The 20171-nt window shown below is 42.0% G+C and overlaps 1 protein-coding gene across 4 annotated transcripts in view; it reads left to right on the forward strand.

The window, feature by feature from the left end:
- The window catches only part of PTPRH (protein tyrosine phosphatase receptor type H), a 723213-nt gene that overhangs the window by 467615 nt on the left and 235427 nt on the right, over positions 1-20171 (forward strand). For all 4 annotated transcript variants that reach the window (XM_086930309.1, XM_086930310.1, XM_086930312.1 and 1 more), the window contains 2 exons: positions 10166-10447; positions 18818-19099. In XM_086930309.1, the coding sequence (XP_086786435.1) occupies positions 10166-10447; positions 18818-19099 (564 nt within the window). The remainder of the gene's footprint in view (positions 1-10165; positions 10448-18817; positions 19100-20171) is intronic.

The raw sequence follows: 20171 nt of genomic DNA on the forward strand, positions 1-20171 counted from the left end.
TTTATTACAAACTGTTAGATAAAACAGGAATGAAAACAATGCTGACAAACACTAAATTGATATATTCAGAAGCATTTAATGAAAAAATGATGACATTTGGTTTTGATTATTGGAAAAATAACATTGAAATAAAAACCATTTGGGGTACGAAAGATTGGCAGGTACAAGGCCTAGAAGCACTATTCAGAACCGGCATGATACCAGAACAAATGATTTTTTTAAATGACACAATTCATCAAACATCCTGTCTTGGCCTAGCTAAGATCAAAGACCTTAACAAACCGTCTATTCCGAAGCCAATACCTGAAAATGCGACAACAGATATTGAGATAGACGTAACTAAAATTTTACATTTTAACAGAACACATCCTGATTGGAAAAAGTGGTTAATCTGGCCTACTGACACAAACAACTGTCAAGATAGATTCCTGAATAAAACACAGGGGTTAAAAATGACCAGACAAGACCCTAGATACTCCCAGAGACAACATCCAGGGATAGTAACAACATACAGTGTAGGGAAACTCTGCCTCGAATGGCTAGGATCATCCACACTGGCTGAAATTAAGCAACACTTATCTTTACTTAAAGATGGTACTGATTTGCGCGATTTTATTATGGGACCACGCAAACAGCGTCAAAAGCGTTTCATAGCGGCCAGCATCTATGCTGCGTACAACAAGGCTTGGAAAGTCACACAAATTGAAACAGCTGAAAAAATACGAGAAATTGATCGTATTAATTTGGAAAAATCACTTTCTGTAGTGGACAATGGGTTAATGACTCTGTCCTCCAGAATATATTCGTTGGACAATATTGTATCCTCTGCCTTTGATATAATAGACAGAGACTTGCTAATGTTACAACATGGCCAGTCGCAATTACGTTCTATTGTACAATTAGGCTGGACGCTGCAAAATCTTCGTTCAGGCTATGTGCCTTGGCGTTTAATCAACACTACGTCATTGTTTTCCATTTTTAACCTTACTGATAAACAAATCAGCTTGGCACAGAAAGGAGCAGACTATACAATCCTGAGCATCGAAAAACTTGAGAGATTACCATTGACAATGTCAGAAAGTCCTGTCATTGAATGGATAATACACGGAATTATCACTATTCCGATAACAACTTTCTGATTTAAAAAGTGCCTTGAATACATACCTACTGGCCAGTATGAACGATTGGGTAAAGGATATGTTAAGTCAGCTTGGAAATTACCATACACACATTCATGCTATAGTGACAGCGACAAAAATGTATTTCTTAGTGGTGAAAACTGTAAGCGTTCACTAAGCGGTATACTTTTGTGCCAGGGTATTAATTTACACGGAGCCTGTGAAGGTAATTCTAACAACCTTTCATGCCACCAGCTTGTCACACCTGCAACGCAGATAGAGCCCTTCTTTATGCAACTCGCGAATGGGAGTCACATTCTAAGAACGGATCACAGATGTTGTGGCCTTCTTCCAGGGAAAAGTTATCTCGTAAGCGTAACTTCAATGGTCAAATGCTGTATGCAAGCATTGTTCCCGAGCGGGCCTGGAGACATAGAGACTCCGATCTGGCCTCGTCTGCATTTCTCTTCTATACGAATTGATACTTTAAGCAAAATAAAGTCTGTGCTTTTGCAGACAACAGTGCCCATCACGTCATCAAAAGAGACGTATGATCTCCTAGTTGCAAGGACAGCTACGGTGGTTCATGACCTTTTATCAACAAATTGCCCCGTGCATTTCGTAGAAATGTTGAGCCAACTCCTTAACATGTCTAGTGCCACAGGCATCCCAGGCATATTTAAGACGATTTTTACGGGACTGCTTACACCATCGTTCCAAATTTTGTCCACTCTGTTTTTGGCGGCATACCCCTATTTTTGGGAGTTGTAGCAGGCATTTTATTTTTGACCCTGCTGCTTCGTTATGGCAAGCCACAGCTCAGACATGACTCCTATGGGAATGGAAGAAACAATCCTAGCAGTGCGCTACCGGGACAGAATAACTAGAGTCCTTGGATTGGCCAGGCTGAGAGATCTAAACATGACCTGGTTCCTTTCATTCAGACCGATATGGCAAAATTGCACCTTACCTGTACTACGATGTATGCTATGCGAAGATGAGTGCGTGTTGGACACCTGTCTTTCACTTCCATCAGCAGTACCAATGGATATCGATACTTTGCTAAGTCCGATAACGGCTCACGCATTGTGTTGTCCCCAGCGGCTACCAATCCTGATGACGGCATTCGTTGAGACTCCTGTGCTACGACTAGGTGGTAACAGTGGAGCAAGTGACAAAAGCAACATCACCCAGGTACGACCTTCTGTGAGCATTGCTGATCCAGCCTTTGATGACAGCAATCATTCTCACACCTGCCAAGTTACAGCACTATCGAATTTGGTCGAACTGTCACCTGATTTTGTAGACCAATTCTTTGAGAGCCTGTCTGATATGATGTTCTCACCCGAACAGAAACAATAACTTTAGAGAAGCATTCCGACACACAGCGTTCCCATGAACTCTGAATTCGGCCTTCAGTTTTGAACAACAAAAACCGCTAAAAGCGTTGGAACTCTATTTCCCCGTTCAGCAAGAATTCTTTTGAATTGAACACTTTTTGATATTCACCTTTTTTTTGGCACGAAAAAATTCTTTGCTTAAAGTAGAAACTATTCATAGAGAACAGAAGCTTCAACTTCTATTTTTAGATACATCTAGAGACATAATATTTTACACCAGCCTCTAGCACATTTTACTGCAATGCATTTATATGTGATGAAATTATCTCGCCCTTCTTCTGTATTCAGAGATATTTCATGTGTAATTCTTTTTGCATAATCGTTCATTGATTTCATATGCTATAATTTTTGAATGATTTCTATGCTTCAAAAACATACAGTACCTAAATGTTCACGTATTACAAATACGCCTATTTCAAATGCATATATGTATTTTGGGGTGGGCGATGCTACACATGCATCTTATTGCTTTAGTTCTAGTAATTTGATGAACATGAATTTGTGGAGTGGGTGTAGCGTTCTAATCTAGGACCCTGATCGATACTGTGACCTTATGCCCCTATTCGGCCATAAATCCATTTATTCCCTATATTGGCAAAACCGTTCAAGTGCAATATTCAGAAACTCATCTCTGGCCTCACACGAACAGAGCCACATTTCAGAATCGCTTTCTCTGCCACTTCCTTTGCAACCAATTAGTGCAATGACATAGCAGAAGTTACTATCTAAGATTCCTAGATTAACACTCCGAGTTCTTCAACAAGATAAAAACTCAGCAACCTGGAAATCCCCTTTTGCTATGTTTTGATTAGTAATAGAACTCTAATGAGCACTGATAGACGATCACTTCCTAGTGACATCTTTAATGACGTCTTGTGTCCAAAAACGTACGTCAAACAAGGCACCTTTCAGGTATAAATATTACCAACGTTGCCTTAAGCAAACGCTGTCTCGCTGCTGCTGAAGTTGCTGTTATGCTGATGATACCATAGCTGCTATCGCTGCTAACTAGCGAACAATGGTGTGGTGAACCTGGGAGCTGAGCAGCCGTCCCCTGCAAGATCCCAGCAGATGCAAGCTGCCCGCGGACGCTGCCCCTCCTCCTCCTCCTCGACGCGCTGAGAGAGACGCTGTCTTTTCTCCTGCAGAGAAATCCAGGTCCGGCGTTTCTAGTCTACCCTTGCGGGTGACTGGGATATCGACCCCCTGAAGGAGATACCAGACCTCCATCATTCTATTCCAGAGGTATGGTGTTGACTAAACCCTTAGAGAGAATTCTTGAAGCAAACCTTGGCAAAACCAACTTAACTTAAAGCTACTTACTTACTCCCCTCCCACGTATTAGGCTTAGGTCTGGTACACTGGGGTAGGCGTAGTTAGAAGCACCAGTTGAGTATTTTAGCTGAATGTATATATGAATGTATATATGTTTTATTCATTTTAAACCATTGTATGGCTAAGAAACCATATCAATGCTTTTACAGTATTATTTTTCGCAATACTCATCTTACTGTACGTACTTTTTATAATAACAAGTCTTGCAATTGTGGCAATTAATTTCTCTTGTATGAGAAGAAAGACTGTTCAATAAATGTTACCCTTTATTGAAAACGCCCATCTCTCTATTCTCTACATATTGTGAAAGTAAACTGCATGACCACTGACTGAGTAAAATAACTGTCTATTGTTTCACACGACCCTAGAGATTGACTCTTATCTGAGGAGCAAAGTTGTCATGTTGCACGGTTGTTGGAAACCTGAATCCCTTCTTGTCTGTGCCAGGGAAGCTGATCACTTCCTCTTCAGTCAAGAAAGTTTTGTGATCTCTGAGCTAGTTGGTAACAACCCCAATTAAGTTTAGCATAGTCAGTGGAGGCCTGGAAGATCCGCACTTCTACGTCGATACTACTGTTTATGTTATTCCAATGCGCAGGGCCTATTTGGAAAATAGGAACTACACTACACTATCTCCACTCCTATTAACACAGAACCTTGGAGAGATCAGACATCCAGACCCAGCTCACCTCAACCTAGCAATCTGGTTCCTGAGGTCATTGATTTTGGTTACCTTAACCATCCTCCAGAATGTATGAACGTTATCAAAGAAGCTAGACGTCCCACCACTAGATCATGTTATGCTGTTAAGTGGAAACGGTTTGTCATATACTGCCAAAACAACCAAATGAATCCTTTAGACGTGTCTATTCAACACATCATAGGATATCTATTACACCTTCAAAAGAGTAACTTAGCCTACACATCTATCAGACTACACCTCGCTGCCATTGCAGCATACTTACAAAATAGGCAACATCTATCTCTTTTTAGAGTACCAGCTATAAAATCTTTCATGGAAGGATCAAAAGGATAATTCCTCCCAGGACACCACCTGCAACAGTGTGGAACTTAAACATTGTTCTCACAAGATTAATGGAACCCCCCTTTGAACCAATACATAAATGTGAATTGCAATTCCTAACCTGGAAAGTAGCTTTCCTAGTAGCTATTACTTCTCTCAGAAGAGTTAGTGAACTACAAGCATTTACAATTCAAGAACACTTTCTGCAAATGCATCATAACAAAGTGGTTCTTCGTACTAATACTAAATTCCTTCCTAAAGTCATTTCTCCATTCCATCTAAATCAATCAGTTGAGCTGCCCGTATTCTTCTTGCAGCCTCAAACAGTTGCAGAAAGAGCTCTACACACCTTAGATGTCAAAAGAGCATTACTGTACTATATGAGAAAGGACACAAACTTTTCGTAAAACAAAACAAACTTTTTGTGTCTTTTTCACCGCCACATAAAGGCAACCCCATATCAAAATCGGGGATCACTAGATGGATTGTTAAATGCATACAAATATGCTACCACAAAGCCAAACGTACATTAACAATTCCTCCAAAAGCCCATTTTACAAGGAAGATAGGGGCTTCAATGGCATTCTTAGGGAACATTCCCCTAGAAGATATATGCAAGGCAGCTACATGGCTGACACCGCACACATTCACAAAGCATTACTGTGTAGCTGTGCAAACTAAACAACAATCCACTGTGGGCCAGGCTGTACTAAAACACTGTTTCAAACAACTGCAACAGATACTGGTGGTCGCTGCTAGGTGTGGGTACTGCTATACAATCTATGCACAGTGTGTAATCTGCAACTCATATACCTCGAACTGAAAATGCTACTTACCAGTATGCATCTGTTCTTGGCATGTAGAGCTGCAGAGTTACACACGCCCACCCGCATCCCCGGCTACCTTTATCTGTTCCAGTATTATCTTAATTAGATACAAATCCCATGGACATCACTACCTCTTGTACAGCTCCATCACTACACTAATGGCGAAAAACAATCGGAGGATGGAGCCGATGCCCATGCACAGTATCATCCAAAGGAGGAGTCACCTATCCTGTGACTTCCAAAGAATTTTCTACAACAAAACAAACTGCAAACATCCGGGCCCAACACTAGGTGGCCATCTATGCACAGTGTGTAACTCTGCAGCTCTACATGCCAAGAACAGATACATACTGGTAAGTAGCATTTTCCTACTTATAGCTACCCTTACTGGCTTAGGGCATTAAAGATTTATGCCTTTCAGAGCTCTGGTAAAAATACTTCATCCGCTCCCATTCGAGGTAAATTGAATAATCATTTCCAGAATATTGGGAGATCTGCTTTCGAGCCCTTCATAATAAAATAATCCCTTCACTTACACAAATTAAACTTTTTGAAACAGCTCATTATACTGGTCCTAGAGAAGCTATCCAAGCTAAAAATATCAGACACTGACAGATGCTGTACTTCCAAAGATTTGAAAGGCACTCTTAAACCTGTTTTTACCTGTAAGTGCCTCACTCCTTACTGGAACTAAATTAAATTGTAGTTTAATAATATCATCAAACTATGAATTGTGCTAGTCTGCCCAGTAATACTGCTAGATCCAAACACAGTACACAATAACCTTGATCTCCTGGAATCTCTGCCCTTTTGGATCTCCGACTTCACGATCAAAGTCATTCTCATAGAATAAAAATCATTGAATAATGTCTCATTCCACACCCGGTAGGCTTGGGTTAAGTACCTTAATACTGAGAATGCAGGCAAATCTTTTGGGTGCCCCTAGAATCTTGCAAAAAAATGGGGCTCACTCGATAAATTTATGCAAGTCACCTCTGAGGTATAAACTCAGCCAACGGTAATACAAACTCAGTTAGGCATCATACAAACCTTCTTAATGTCCTCAATTCTATCACTTGGTGCTTCCTTTTCTATCTCTTTCCCTCACAATTATGTCTTTTTCTTTCTCGGTTTTACTTTTCCTTCTTTCCATTTTTCTTCTTTATTTGTCATAGTGATACTCTATCTTCTCATTCAGCATTTTCGGTTGGTCCAAATGCCCATGTGCATGGCTATACTATGCTATAATATAGGTAATCATCCCTTGGTTCATCACTATGTGTATAATGTATACACAAACTAATTTTTCCTCTGCACATTTCATAAACCCAAACATTGTGTGATACTTGTACCTCTTTATTGACTCAACAATGACAATGTTTGGTTCTTTTTCTTCTTCTTCTTCTTATCCATAGAACACCAATAAAATGTAATGAAATAAACAATGATATAAAAAAAAGTAATGGATTTATTAATTTGGGATGTTGGTAACCCTATTAACTCCATACACCCACTGCTTTTAGGTCAAAACATAGTTCTGAGAGACTCTGTGCTCAACTCCTGGTAGCTAGGGTACATGTAACAGGGAATCCCCTGAGAAGTGTGTACTAGGTTTCAGCAACACTGACAATTCCAATGTGAAAAATACAACATAATGGAATTTTCCAAACTAATTTGGAAAAATAAAGAAATAATAACCAAAAACATACCACATCATCATAATAGTTTGTTGTAACAAAGATATTACTTTTTAAAGTTTTAAAGCAAAAGGCACCTAGAAGAAGTCAAGCACTATGAAAAACAACACTTCACGGTGAACTTTGACCAATTCAAAGACAATCGCGATGGAGCGTAAATTGGATACACCAAACTGGTTGTCCTGGTCAGTAGTGTCCAACTACTGGGAAAACTTCTTCTAGTCAGTCATGCAGCCCCTTAATCCTCAGGACAGGATTCTAAAAACCATGTTGTTCCAAAGCCAGTTCTCCTCCAATGTTTAGTCAGAAGTCCTTTCAATTTTTGGCTGCCAATAGCACAATGTTTGTTTAATAAATATTTATTGCAATATTCTACTAATTAGAACATGTGCCATGACCAAGGAGTGTATGAAGCAGATTGCTATTAATACTGTGAGGATGAGATTAAACACAATGAATGTTTCTATCATTGTTCACAGCACCAGATGCCCTTACTTTTACACCCAACCTCCTGACTCCCTACTAATCAAACATTGCGTGTGGAGATTTTCACTACCATTGTTGCTCTGCCTAGCTGCAGCACAAAGGACCTCTGTGTAATCAGATCTCCAGCCGGCAAAGCAGAGCAGTGAAGAGGGAGTCTTCTATGATCGGAGTTCCGCTGAACTCGGTTTAGCTATTTGGGACAAACTTAGAGCATCCAGTGCTCTGGTATCTGATGTCTCTCTGGTTAGTCAGGGTAAAGACCTCTTTAACCTGAATGGTCCAATTTCAGTGTTTCTGTAATCAAATTACGAATGCATAATGTAACTGAATGCCAGTGACAAGTAGGGCAATAATGTGATAGAAATTCAAACCAGAACCAGTATTCTCTCACAGCGTCACCTCTGTGCACATATAACTGTTATATCATGCATGTGTACCAGAAGACTGTGTAACATAGATACACAAGGGCAGCTCCATCAGGCCCATGCCTCATGCTACTAATAACTTAACACCAAAATGTTAGTTAGGCTGAATGTACTCTTGTACAAAAGCAACAAGGCGGCTGGAATACTTCAATTAACCTCAGGCATTGGCAGTCGCTCGAGCCTCATCCCAATCCATCACTTTTCACCCACCATGCCAACGGATTTTTGACACAGCCTTAAGCAAATTAGTCTTGACCCTGCTCCTCGTGGGAACAGTCCAACTGACTTCCAGGCTGTGTCTTCCCTGAATCGGAACACAAGCAACCTAGAACTAGATTCACCATAGTTAGGGCTCTTCAGACTAGTATACCTTGGTTCCAGTGGCACAGTGAGCCTGGGACCCACATATGGTCACACAACGGGCGTACTTAGGGCATAAAATATAAAAACAGGATGATGGATGGAATGCTTGTATTAATCTCAGCCACTGGCAATTGCTCAGGCTGCATCCCAATCCATAATCTTTCACCCACCATGCCATCTCATTTTGGACCCAGCTATATGCAAAACGTCCAGACTAAACTGCTAGGCCAGATCAGATCCTCCCTGAACTGGAAAGCATGCAACCTAGGACCGGTTTCACCCTAGTTGAGGCTCTTCAGCCAGATATATCTTAGTTCGAGTGGCTCGAGGAGCCTGGGACACATGTCTGAGCATACCCATATGATTTTCTTTGATTGCAAAAGTCACTTTCGGTTCTGTTGAAATCAGGAAAAGACCATCAACCAATAAAATGAACATAACATGTTTGTAAACCATAATCTCACCCCTTGGGACGTCTTAGCTCTGAATCACATGTTTATTTTTACCAAATTCAGTGGTACTTATTTTATCGACTTCAGCAGAATTACAGTTTTACTGGATTCCTGAAGTTCGACCCTGTGACTAAGGGCAAAAGCAGATTATTGGAGTAGACGCATGAGTCCACAGAGCCATCAACACCAGCTGTAAAATGGTGATCTATTAATGAAAAGACTTGTGGTAATCTAAGAGTCTGAGTTGTCAATCTCTCCTTTTTGTATATCTATGTACATGATGACCAGCAATTCTAAAATTCAAATCCCTGGTGTACAGCACTTGTACACCTATACCTTTGTGTGCCTCAGAGAAGTCCAAATTCATGCTCTGCTCAAAGCTCAGGCAGAGGTTTGAGTTTTAATTTACAGATATTAGAATACCACCTACATATTTGATGTCTATTAGCACACCTGGAAGGATCAAACCGAGAACCATTGGTAATTCCTGTGGCATGGGAATATCTATTGAGAATGTCAGTTTTTGGAGGAATAACGTTTGGAATGTTTTCCCTCAGATTCATTGAGTTTTACCAGTCCACTTCAGCTTGAAATAGGTGCAATGTCTGGCTGACAAAGTCCGGACTAGAAGTGTTCTTGCAACTTTTGGAATTTCCTATGTCAATTTTGAGCCACTCGCACTAAAAGCTAATACGCTAATACTAAAAAGCTCCATAAAGTCCGGTGCTTTCTATGCATAGATTGAGTTACAAACCTTTTTACCCCACTCCAGTTATTGAGAAAATATGCCTTGATTCCTACGATTTTGCACGTTTGACTTCATAGTGAAGCCAAGTTTCCTGTAGTTGGAGTAAGAGGTAGATTTGGTCATGGGTCTGCTGACTTTCATTGGTTGACGAGACTTAATAAAGAAGGTTTGTCCGATGACTTTGCAGTTTTGGTAACACCGCTCATATACTACTCTTTTTGTTAGGTGTAGACTAGCAAGAAGCAATGCACATAAACCAATCTAACTTTCTTTTCATTGTTTTGTTTCAGTGCCGTCACCAGTCAGCAACTTCATCGTAGTCAACAGGAGCGAGACCTCGCTGACCCTGCAGTGGACAGTTCCCAATGACACATATCAGGACAAGTACAGATATAAGGTCATGGTGGGCTCCACACTAAATGAGATCTTTCAATCAAATGTGACTGGTGGAGGTCAGCAGAGAGGGATCATACAAAACCTTTCTCCAGGGTCACCGTATGACCTCAGTATTTACAGCATCACAGCCAATGACATCCAGAGCACCCTGAAGACTATCCCTGCTGCAACAACCAGTAAGTGCAAGTTTGAGGATTGTGTTGTAGGAAAGTTTCTTGTGCTGCTTTGCAGTGATATAATGTATAAGTGATCGAAGGAGTGTGATTACTATACCATGGTTGTCCTACTGGGAGGGCGTGCCTGTGCTCTCTGTGGAAGCTGTGCATCCTATAGAGAGGCCCAATCCCTTTACTCAGCCTACAGTGGTGTGGCTTCTGTGGTCTGATATTTGCACTAGTGCTTCTATTGATGTGCAGTGAATGACGTTTGGCTCAATAATGTGTAAATCATGGCTGGAGGACATCTTAGGTTGATCTCTATGCACAGTGCCTATGATGTGGATAGTGGACTAACCTTGCAGTTGTTTCTTCATGCATGGGCACGCCACAGTGTGTTTCTGAGTGTATCAGGGCATTTTTCTACATTCACGTTGCTTTGTGCATGATCTGGCCATTAGATATTGACTTTCACTGCCAATGACGTGTGGCTTTAGTTCTGCCCTATTACAGTCTGGCCACTCCACTCCTCTTTTCTCTCTTTGGGCCTGATGGCAATCAACACATACTGAGAAATTATGATCAGCAATATTCTCCAAACTGCTATTCTACCCTAGGAATGGTGACCCTCTCTTATCTCCTTCAATGAAGTTTCAACCTGTGGAGGTTCGTGAAACTCGGGATGCGAGCAGGTCCTCATGCCAGCTCCACCTGCAACAGTTCTCCTGTTCTCCTTGCCCATGTTACGCTACCATCTGCTGCCTTAGGTTTATGCCTCCTCTGCCTGTTCTCTGCAGTGCTTAATATGTAATAAAATAAGTGCCAGGTCCCTTGTAGGAGGCTTGCTTAGTATATGGTGCACACTTAGGTAAGTGGGCACCCTGCACTAATCCAGACAACCCTTATGGTGATTTTAGTGATCTTAGACAACCTTAGAAAGCTCTCCAAGTGCAGCTTTGGAGAGCAGCCTTCAGGCTTAGTCCAGAAGGAGTGTAAAGCAGCTTTTTTTTTACCAGAACGTTACCTTATTGGTATAGATTAAGTGAAAAAGAACCACACAGCATATTTATAAAAATAGGTATTAATTATAAGAGACTTAGTAACACATACACATATCTCCTATCCGGAGATATACACAGTGCACACAGTACTTTATAATAAAAACAGGTAATTAGCACAAATACACAGTGGTCGCTAGGGGGGCACCAAACCATATACTAAAATAGTGGTATGCGAACCACGACTCAAGTCGAAAGTATACCCAGAAGACGTAGAACTGCTGGGGACCCAGGGAACCACCTGAGGTAAGTAACCAGGAACCCCACGGAGGCTTTGAGTAGAGAGGGAACACAACAGCGTGCTCAATTCAAGTCAATGGGTAAGTCGCGGTTGCAATTTTAAAGTGGGACCCTGCCCAGTAGACCGTGAAGAAACTCCATGGAAGACAAACGTTTGGAGAGCCACCCCACTCGTGGTTACCTTAGGAACAAGGATACCTATCCCAGGGAAGCCGGGTGCATAGGTGTGAAGTGGCATGTTGCAGGAGAGTTGACGGTGAGCTGCATCTGTGTGGACCAGGCGATGCTGAGCAATACCATGAGCCATTCATGTTGTCCCATGTAAGATGTCGAGAGGTGAGAGGTCGGTGTCCGACGGACGCACCAACAAGCCTTGGCAACTGCAAACAGCATGGAAGGCAAAAAATGTTCAGTGTCGAGACCAGCAAGGTATGAATCACCATAAGCAGGGGAGTCAGAGGGGGCCCGAGCAACCAGGGTATCCCACTGGAGTCAAAGAAGACCTCCAAGCAGACCGACAGGCCAGAGGCACTCAGGTCGCAAGAGGACCACGAGCAGCTCACCAAAGATGCAGGCCCACAGTGCAAGAGATGCAGTGAGGACGGAGATCTTGGTCACAGGAAATTCTTGAGAGGGGGGCGATTTGGAGCCCAAAGATCTTTGAGGGAGAGAGCCAACAAGCCTTTGCAACAACAAGGAAAATGGTGCACAGGAGTTTGGTTGCTGCCGTTCCAACGAGGGATACTGACCTAATAACTTGATATGAAGACAGTGCAGACCGCAAGGGAGTTGTAGAACCATGACCTGTGTGGCCCAGCCTTTTGGAACCGAGGAGTAGCAGACTCAATAGCTTGGTTGCGGTGCCTGCAGAGTAGGAAAGTGAATTCTTCACTTCAAGGCAGAATCCTTTCAGGTGTCTTGTATGCCCAAATGCTTTGGAAGGTTCCTGTATGGAGCACAGACACAGACGTTGCAGAATACGAGCAGGGCAACGAGACCAGGAGCAGCAGGAGTCTTCCCATTTACAGCACTGGTGCCCATAGCGAAGTCCAGTGAAGCCCAGAGTACTCAGACGGTCGAAGAGGAAGAGGTATCTTGATCTGAATCTTGTCCCATGACAAATCTCCATAAGGGTTGTCTGGATTAGTGCAGGGTGCACACCTACATAAGTGTGCACCATATGCTAAGCCAGCCTCCTACATTGGTGGCAGCAGTGAGATTTATAAGGGTACACCAGTACCCAATATGGGATGTATCTAAGTACTTACCATAACCAATTTAGAGGAAAAAGCACAGAGACTCTATCTGCTCGTTCTGCCCATTATTTTGCCTTTTCTGCTCGTTTCTGACATTTTTTTCTTTTTTCTGCACCTTTCTGCCCATTATTTTGCCTCTTTCTGCATGTTTCTGGTCTTTATTTTTCATTTCTTTGCTTGTTTCTGACCTGGCTCTTCAACGGAGATGTCACATCCACTGCGCCTAGATACCCATGAGGGTGACAGTGCTGTGCTATAATAACGCTGAGTGTTTGTCACATCAGTAAGAAGGGCACCACCGGGGTGGTAGTGCTTCACAGCTCCAAACCATCTCCCTCACCACCAGGACATAACTTTTTAAAAAGCTGGGCATGCACTAAGCAATCACCTCCATGTTCTCAGCCCTCCCGGACATGCCCTGACTGACATTGGCTGCCACAAATGGGATTATTAGGGGGCGTGGTTTGGAGCCCAAGCAAAATGGTGGTACTCTTCTGAGCTCCAGGTTATTCGCCAGTGCTTCTCCGCGTTTCAGTATGTTTTACTTCTGCACCAATACCAGATTTATGGAGAAATAATTAAATCCTTGGCACCTTTACTCATTAGCTGCAGAAGTGAAGCAGCAGCTGTGGATTCTGCTAGTTGATGTGTGCAGTGGTTCCTCCATGACCTACATAAATTGGCGGCGCCTGACTTATAGATTTCCCCGAATGGAGGTCTGAAGTTCTACGACCTCTGAATACCCTGTCTTTGTGCTGATGCTGCTTCTGAACAAGGCTCCTGACCCAGTATTGCGCTGTCCTGGATCTCCTTTTGGCAGGGGGTGCGAACATTAGTGTGGAGCGGCCTCAGGCGCTCTTGGTGCCCCACTCATTTATACCATTTCAGAAGACCGCCAACTCAGTCGGCAGCACCGTACTTACTGGATTGCATCAGTCTATGTCAGCGCAGTCCCTGTAGTGTCTAAAGAGACAAATGTATCTCCTGCTTGCTCCTGATGTCATGGTAGGTGTCCATGAGGATTCATTCAGGGCGGCTTGTACATGCTCGAGCTTGCCACCATATCATGCTCCGGCCTTCTTTTGCTTCACCACTTCTAAGGAGACCCTCTGAACACCTACTTCCTCTGAGAGTTCATTCTATTGAATTGTAAGCAGGATAAAGTCACTGTGAGCCCTTCATAGTGCACCTGTCCATATTATGTGCTGAGTCACAACAATGTGCACTAATCTGTAGACTCATTGGGAAGAAGAGTTCCCAGTGGTGGTGCGTGGGACTACAGCTGATGCTGGGCTGACCAGGAAGCAACATCGGCTCCTGGTGGCGCGTGAAACAAAGAACTTAAGATGAGACCCGTACTTTGTTTCAGTTGCCACACATCTTCCCTGTCTCTGTTCTTGCTGATAGCTCGCTCTGTGTCTATACCCACTAGCGTTTGATGAATAGTACAGCTGAGTCATTATACAATTCCAAGCTTTCACAGTGCGCTTGTACAATCTCCTTGCAACTTGGCATTGTGTTGTCCATTGTAATCCTGTTTCTATGTTTATGCTCTTTCTCAATCACAGACTCGAGCTCATTTGATTGCTGAGCTTAAACACACATCATTTCCTTGTTTCCGGCGGCCTCTTTCTCTGTTTTTTCAACTATACTCTGGACAGGGGTGCCCAACCTTGCAACTCCTGGTGCTCTTCATGCCGCTCCACATCATGGCGGACTCTAAGGATCCTAAAGAGAAAGACAGTAAGGGTACTCTGAAAAGGGCAAAGCAGGAACCGCCAACTTCAAGATGAGGCTGATCATGCATCCACGTTAGAAGCTATTATGAAAAATGTAAACAATGGTGTTGCGTTCTAATCTAGGACCCTGATCGATACTGTGACCTTATGCCCCTATACGGCTATAAATCCATTTATTCCCTATATTGGCATAACCGATCAAATGCAATATTCAGAAACTCGTCTCTGGCCTCACACGAACAGAGCCACATTTCAGAATCGCTTCCTCTGCCACTTTCTTTGCAGCCAATTAGTGCAATGACATAGCAGAAGTTACTATCTAAGATTCCTAGATTAACACTCCGAGTTCTTCAACAAGATAAAAACTCAGCACCCTGGGAAAGCCCCGCTTGCTATGTTTTGATTAGTAATAGAACTCTAATGAGCACTGATAGACAATCACTTCCTAGTGACATCTTTATTGACGTCTTATGTCCAAAAACTTACGTCAAACAAGGCACCTTTCAGGTATAAATATTACCAACGTTGCCTTAAGCAAACGCTGTTTCGCTAATGTTGCTGCTGTTTCGCTGAAGCTGCTGTTATGCTTATGATACCATAGCTGCTATCGCTGCTAACGAGCGAACGGTGGTGTGGTGAACTTAGGAGCTGAACAGCCGTCCCCTGCAAGAGCCCAGCAGATGCAAGCTGCCCGCGGACGCTGCCCCTCCTCCTCCTCCTCGACGCGCTGAGAGAGACGCTGTCTTTTCTCTTGCTGAGAAATCCAGCTCCGGCGTTTCCAGCCTACCCTTGCGGGTGACTGGGATATCGAGTTCCCTGAAGGAGATACCAGGCCTCCATCATTCTATTCCAGAGGTATGGTGTTGACTAAACCCTTAGAGAGAATTCTTGAAGCAAACCTTGGCAAAACCAACTTAACTAAAAGCTACTTACTTACTCCCCTCCCAAGTATTAGGCTTAGGTCAGGTACACTGGGGTAGGCGTAGTTAGAAGCACCAGTTGAGTATTTTAGCCTAATGTATATATGAATGTATATATGTTTTATTCATTTTAAACCATTGTATGGCTAAGAAACCATATCAATGCTTTTACAGTATTATTTCGCAATACTCATCTTACTGTATGTACTTTTTATAATAACAAGTCTTGCAATTGTGGCAATTCATTTCTCTTGTACGAGAAGAAAGACTGTTCAATAAATGTTACCCTTTATTGAAAACGCCCGTCTCTCTATTCTCTACATATTGTGAAAGTAATCTGCACAACAACTGACTGAGTAAAATAACTGTCTATTGTTTCACACGACCCTAGAGATTGACTCTTATCTGAGGAGCAAAGTTGTCATGTTGCACGGTTGTTGGAAAACTGAATCCCTTCTTGTCTGTACCAGGGAAGCTGATCACTTCCTATTCAGTCAAGAAAGTTTCCAGTGACCTCTGAGCTAGTTGGAAACAAACCCAATTAAGTTTAGCATAGTCAGTAGAGGCCTGGAAGATCCGCACTTCTACGTCGATACTACTGTTTATGTTATTCCAATGCGCAGGGCCTATTGGGAAAATAGGAACTACACTACAATGGTACATGATGTATCCCAGAGCCCTAGGACTAACCATGGACCTATTACAAGTCGAGGTGGCAGGAATTATGAAAGACCTAAATGTCAGACTCACTAATGCAGAGAGCATTATCGCTGCTGTGATATTGTACCTCACTTGGGTCATCTTCCCAGTCTCATTTCTATATTCTTGCTGTTTTATTGGTTCCTTGAAGCCCGGGGGGGGGGTTCCTTTTGACTTGGTTTCCTCACAGTTCCGTTCAATAGACCTTGTCTTTCTAGGACTCCCCCACTCTATGCTTGGGGTGGTGTTTCATTTCTTGTATTTGCGTTCTATTTGTCCTATCATGTTTTTCTCTCATGCTTCCTGTTTTCCTCCTATATGTGTTCTGTTTCGGTCTGCTTCTTCTCACTCTCTTGCTGCCTTCTCCAATATTCTTCTATTCTATTCTGTAACTCTCTCAGCAAGTAGCTTAGTGCCTACTTCACCCACACCTTTCAGCTCATTAAGACTCCTAAAAATGATATTCATTACCAGAAACTAAGGGTATCCTTAAAAAGTAATCTTGCTTAATACCAAGGGCCTTAACCATCCAGTGAAACAAAAGAACATTTCCGACTTCTACATAACCTAGTGACATAGTTTTTCTTCAAAAAACGAAAAATAGGATGTAAAGATGCTCTTTTGTTGCGCTATGGCTCGGTCCATGACTTGACATGTTCTGCAGCGATCGGAAAGAAAAACGGTGTCCTTTCCCTCATCTCGGAAAACTAGGAATTATCCAAGCTTAATACTTGTCCATCTCCTTCCTACTCCATATTATCCTATGTGGGGACTTTAACTTACCAGTGGACATATTTCAAACAGTAAATCCGCTTTTAAATACAAACCTCCCAGGGCTAAAAAACATGCATAATCTCTGCTCTACCCAAAACCTTATGGATATTTGACATTTGCATAATCCTTCAGGGAGCGACTTCACCTTCTTCTCTCCACCACACAATAGTTTCTGAAGTATTGATTATCTACTTGTAGATGCTTCCCAGCTTTTAGAGACAATTTCTTCATCGATTGAACCTATTGTGGTCTCTGATAATGCAGCTGTCACCATTACATTATGTATTTTACCCCCTCAACATAAAACCTACTCCTAATACATTAACAGCGACATTTTAGAACATGATTTTGATTGTGCGTGAATTACAACATAAGTTAGAACTCTTTATTCAGCAAAATATTAAATTGGTCTCTTCTCCAGTAAAGTTCTAGGATAACCCCAGTGTTTAAACAGAGTTTTGTGCATGTTGTTTGGGAGAACATAGTGAGTTGCATGTAAAAACATGTTGAAGCTATAAAGTGAAGCAACGTCAAACCACTGCAAAGTGTCAAGTATAATGTTATTCACATGTCATAAAACCCAATAAAGTCGCTAATAGGGGCATGTGGAATGTTCCCTAGAGGCTTGGCATGTTTAAGCCGAGATCATTCCCAAAGATATCCATGAAAAATATGAGCAATCGTGCACAACGCATTGTAGGCCAATTCTGAATGCAATGCAATGAAAGGGCAGGCAGCAAAGGTATGTGGTATGGTATACTGTTTTGGTTTTGTAAATGGGAGGTAAACAACTATATGTGGACCTGGGGGTTGAGGGGGGCAAGCCCTAAGTCCATGGTATTGCCAAAGTGAGAAAACATATACGTGTGGTGCCAGGGGGAACGGGCAGCGCTGTTTGAACATTCTAAATCTCTCCTTTTTGTATATCTATGTAGATGATGACCAGCAATTCTAAAATTCAAATCCCTGGTGTACAGCACTTGTACACCTGTACCGTTGTGTGCCTCAGAGAAGTCGAAATTCATGCTCTGCTCAAAGCTCTGGCAGAGGTTTGAGTTTTAATTTACAGATATTAGAATACCACCTGCATATTTGATGACTACCATGTCTATTGGCACACCCGGAATGATCAAACCGAGAACCATTGGTAATTCCTGTGGCATGGGAATATCTATTGAGAATGTCAGTTTTTGGAGGAATAACGTTTGGAATGTTTTCCCTCAGATTCATTGAGTTTTACCAGTCCACTTCAGCTTGAAATAGGTGCAATGTCTGGCTGACAAAGTCCGGACTAGAAGTGTTCTTGCAACTTTTGGAATTTCCTATGTGAATTTTGAGCCACTCGCACTAAAAGCTAATACGCTAATACTAAAAAGCTCCATAAAGTCCAGTGCTTTCTATGCATAAATTGAGTTACAAACCTTTTTACCCCACTCCAGTTAATGAGAAAATATGCCTTGATTTCCCAGATTTTGCACGTTTGACTTCATAGTGAAGCCAAGTTTCCTGTAGTTGGAGTAAGAGGTAGATTTGGTCATGGGTCTGCTGACTTTCATTGGTTGACGAGACTTAATAAAGCAGGTTTGTCCGATGACTTTGCAGTTTTGGTAACACCGCTCATATACTACTCTTTTTGTTAGGTGTAGACTAGCAAGAAGCAATGCACATAAACCAATCTAACTTTCTTTTCATTGTTTTGTTTCAGTGCCGTCACCAGTCAGCAACTTCATCGTAGTCAACAGGAGCGAGACCTCGCTGACCCTGCAGTGGACAGTTCCCAATGACACATATCAGGACAAGTACAGATATAAGGTCATGGTGGGCTCCACACTAAATGAGATCTTTCAATCAAATGTGACTGGTGGAGGTCAGCAGAGAGGGATCATACAAAACCTTTCTCCAGGGTCACCGTATGACCTCAGTATTTACAGCATCACAGCCAATGACATCCAGAGCACCCTGAAGACTATCCCTGGCGCAACAACCAGTAAGTGCAAGTTTGAGGATTGTGTTGTAGGAAATTTTCTTGTGCTGCTTTGCAGTGATCTATTATATAAGTGCAATTGTAATGCGATGACCAGGTATAGAATGGGCGCACAACAAGATTATGGCATTCAGTATATACTCCCTATAGAAAATATGCTACAAAGCAAAGAAAGGAAGGTCACCACTCTTCCTTACAAACCCAGAAGAAGTCTTCCGGTTGAAACATTCAATACATATCTTTGCTGAGCATCACATATGTACAACACTATTCCGTCAGTCCAGATATATTTAGTAATTGTCCACAGTATTTAGATTCCAGAGTGTCAAAACTCAAATCCAAAATAGTAGAGTCGCCACTATTGAAACACCAAGGTATGTTGTTACAGCATCATTTCCTTTTATTTCAATCCTGTTTTCCATCAATCAAACAATAGCAGCCAACACGTGTTTCGTCTGGCATTAATGTCATGCCATTCGACTTCTTCAGGGCTGCAAGCCGAGAAGATAGTAGTATTTACAACTCAAGATTCATAACAATTCTTTGCAATTAATAATTAGGGTAGGGTGAACACCTACGTGTAGGGTCAAGTTCATAGGATCCATGTGATTTGTACAATAACCAAATTATGGAACGCCCGAATATGATAGTGCATACCCTGGTGTAAAAATAATACAAGAAAAGACCCAAAGTCCCAAAGTTGTCAGTAATGGGTATATAGAAATAATTTACCAGATTAAGTACTCTTCATTTATATAGGATTTCCAATAATATAACCAAAAGTCGGGCTCTGAAACGATAGGAGGCAATCCTTAGTACCGCAACTTATAGGAGCTTGCACCATCGGAAACGATATTTATACTAATAGTATACTCACTCTAGCGAAAGTCAAAAAGTAAAGACGATCCTCAATTGTATAAATCCACAGTAGTATTCCAATCACTATACATGTGCCAAACACTTCCTGTAACAAATTAAGTACAGTAGTCTCACTAAAACATCCTAGTAATAAAGTATCAAGTCGGTCAATACTTAATCAGTTATCGTATCACTCACTTCTATTCAAAATAACTTT

Source organism: Lissotriton vulgaris, chromosome 7 (assembly GCF_964263255.1).
Source record: "Lissotriton vulgaris chromosome 7, aLisVul1.2, whole genome shotgun sequence".
Lineage (NCBI taxonomy): Eukaryota > Metazoa > Chordata > Amphibia > Caudata > Salamandridae > Lissotriton > Lissotriton vulgaris.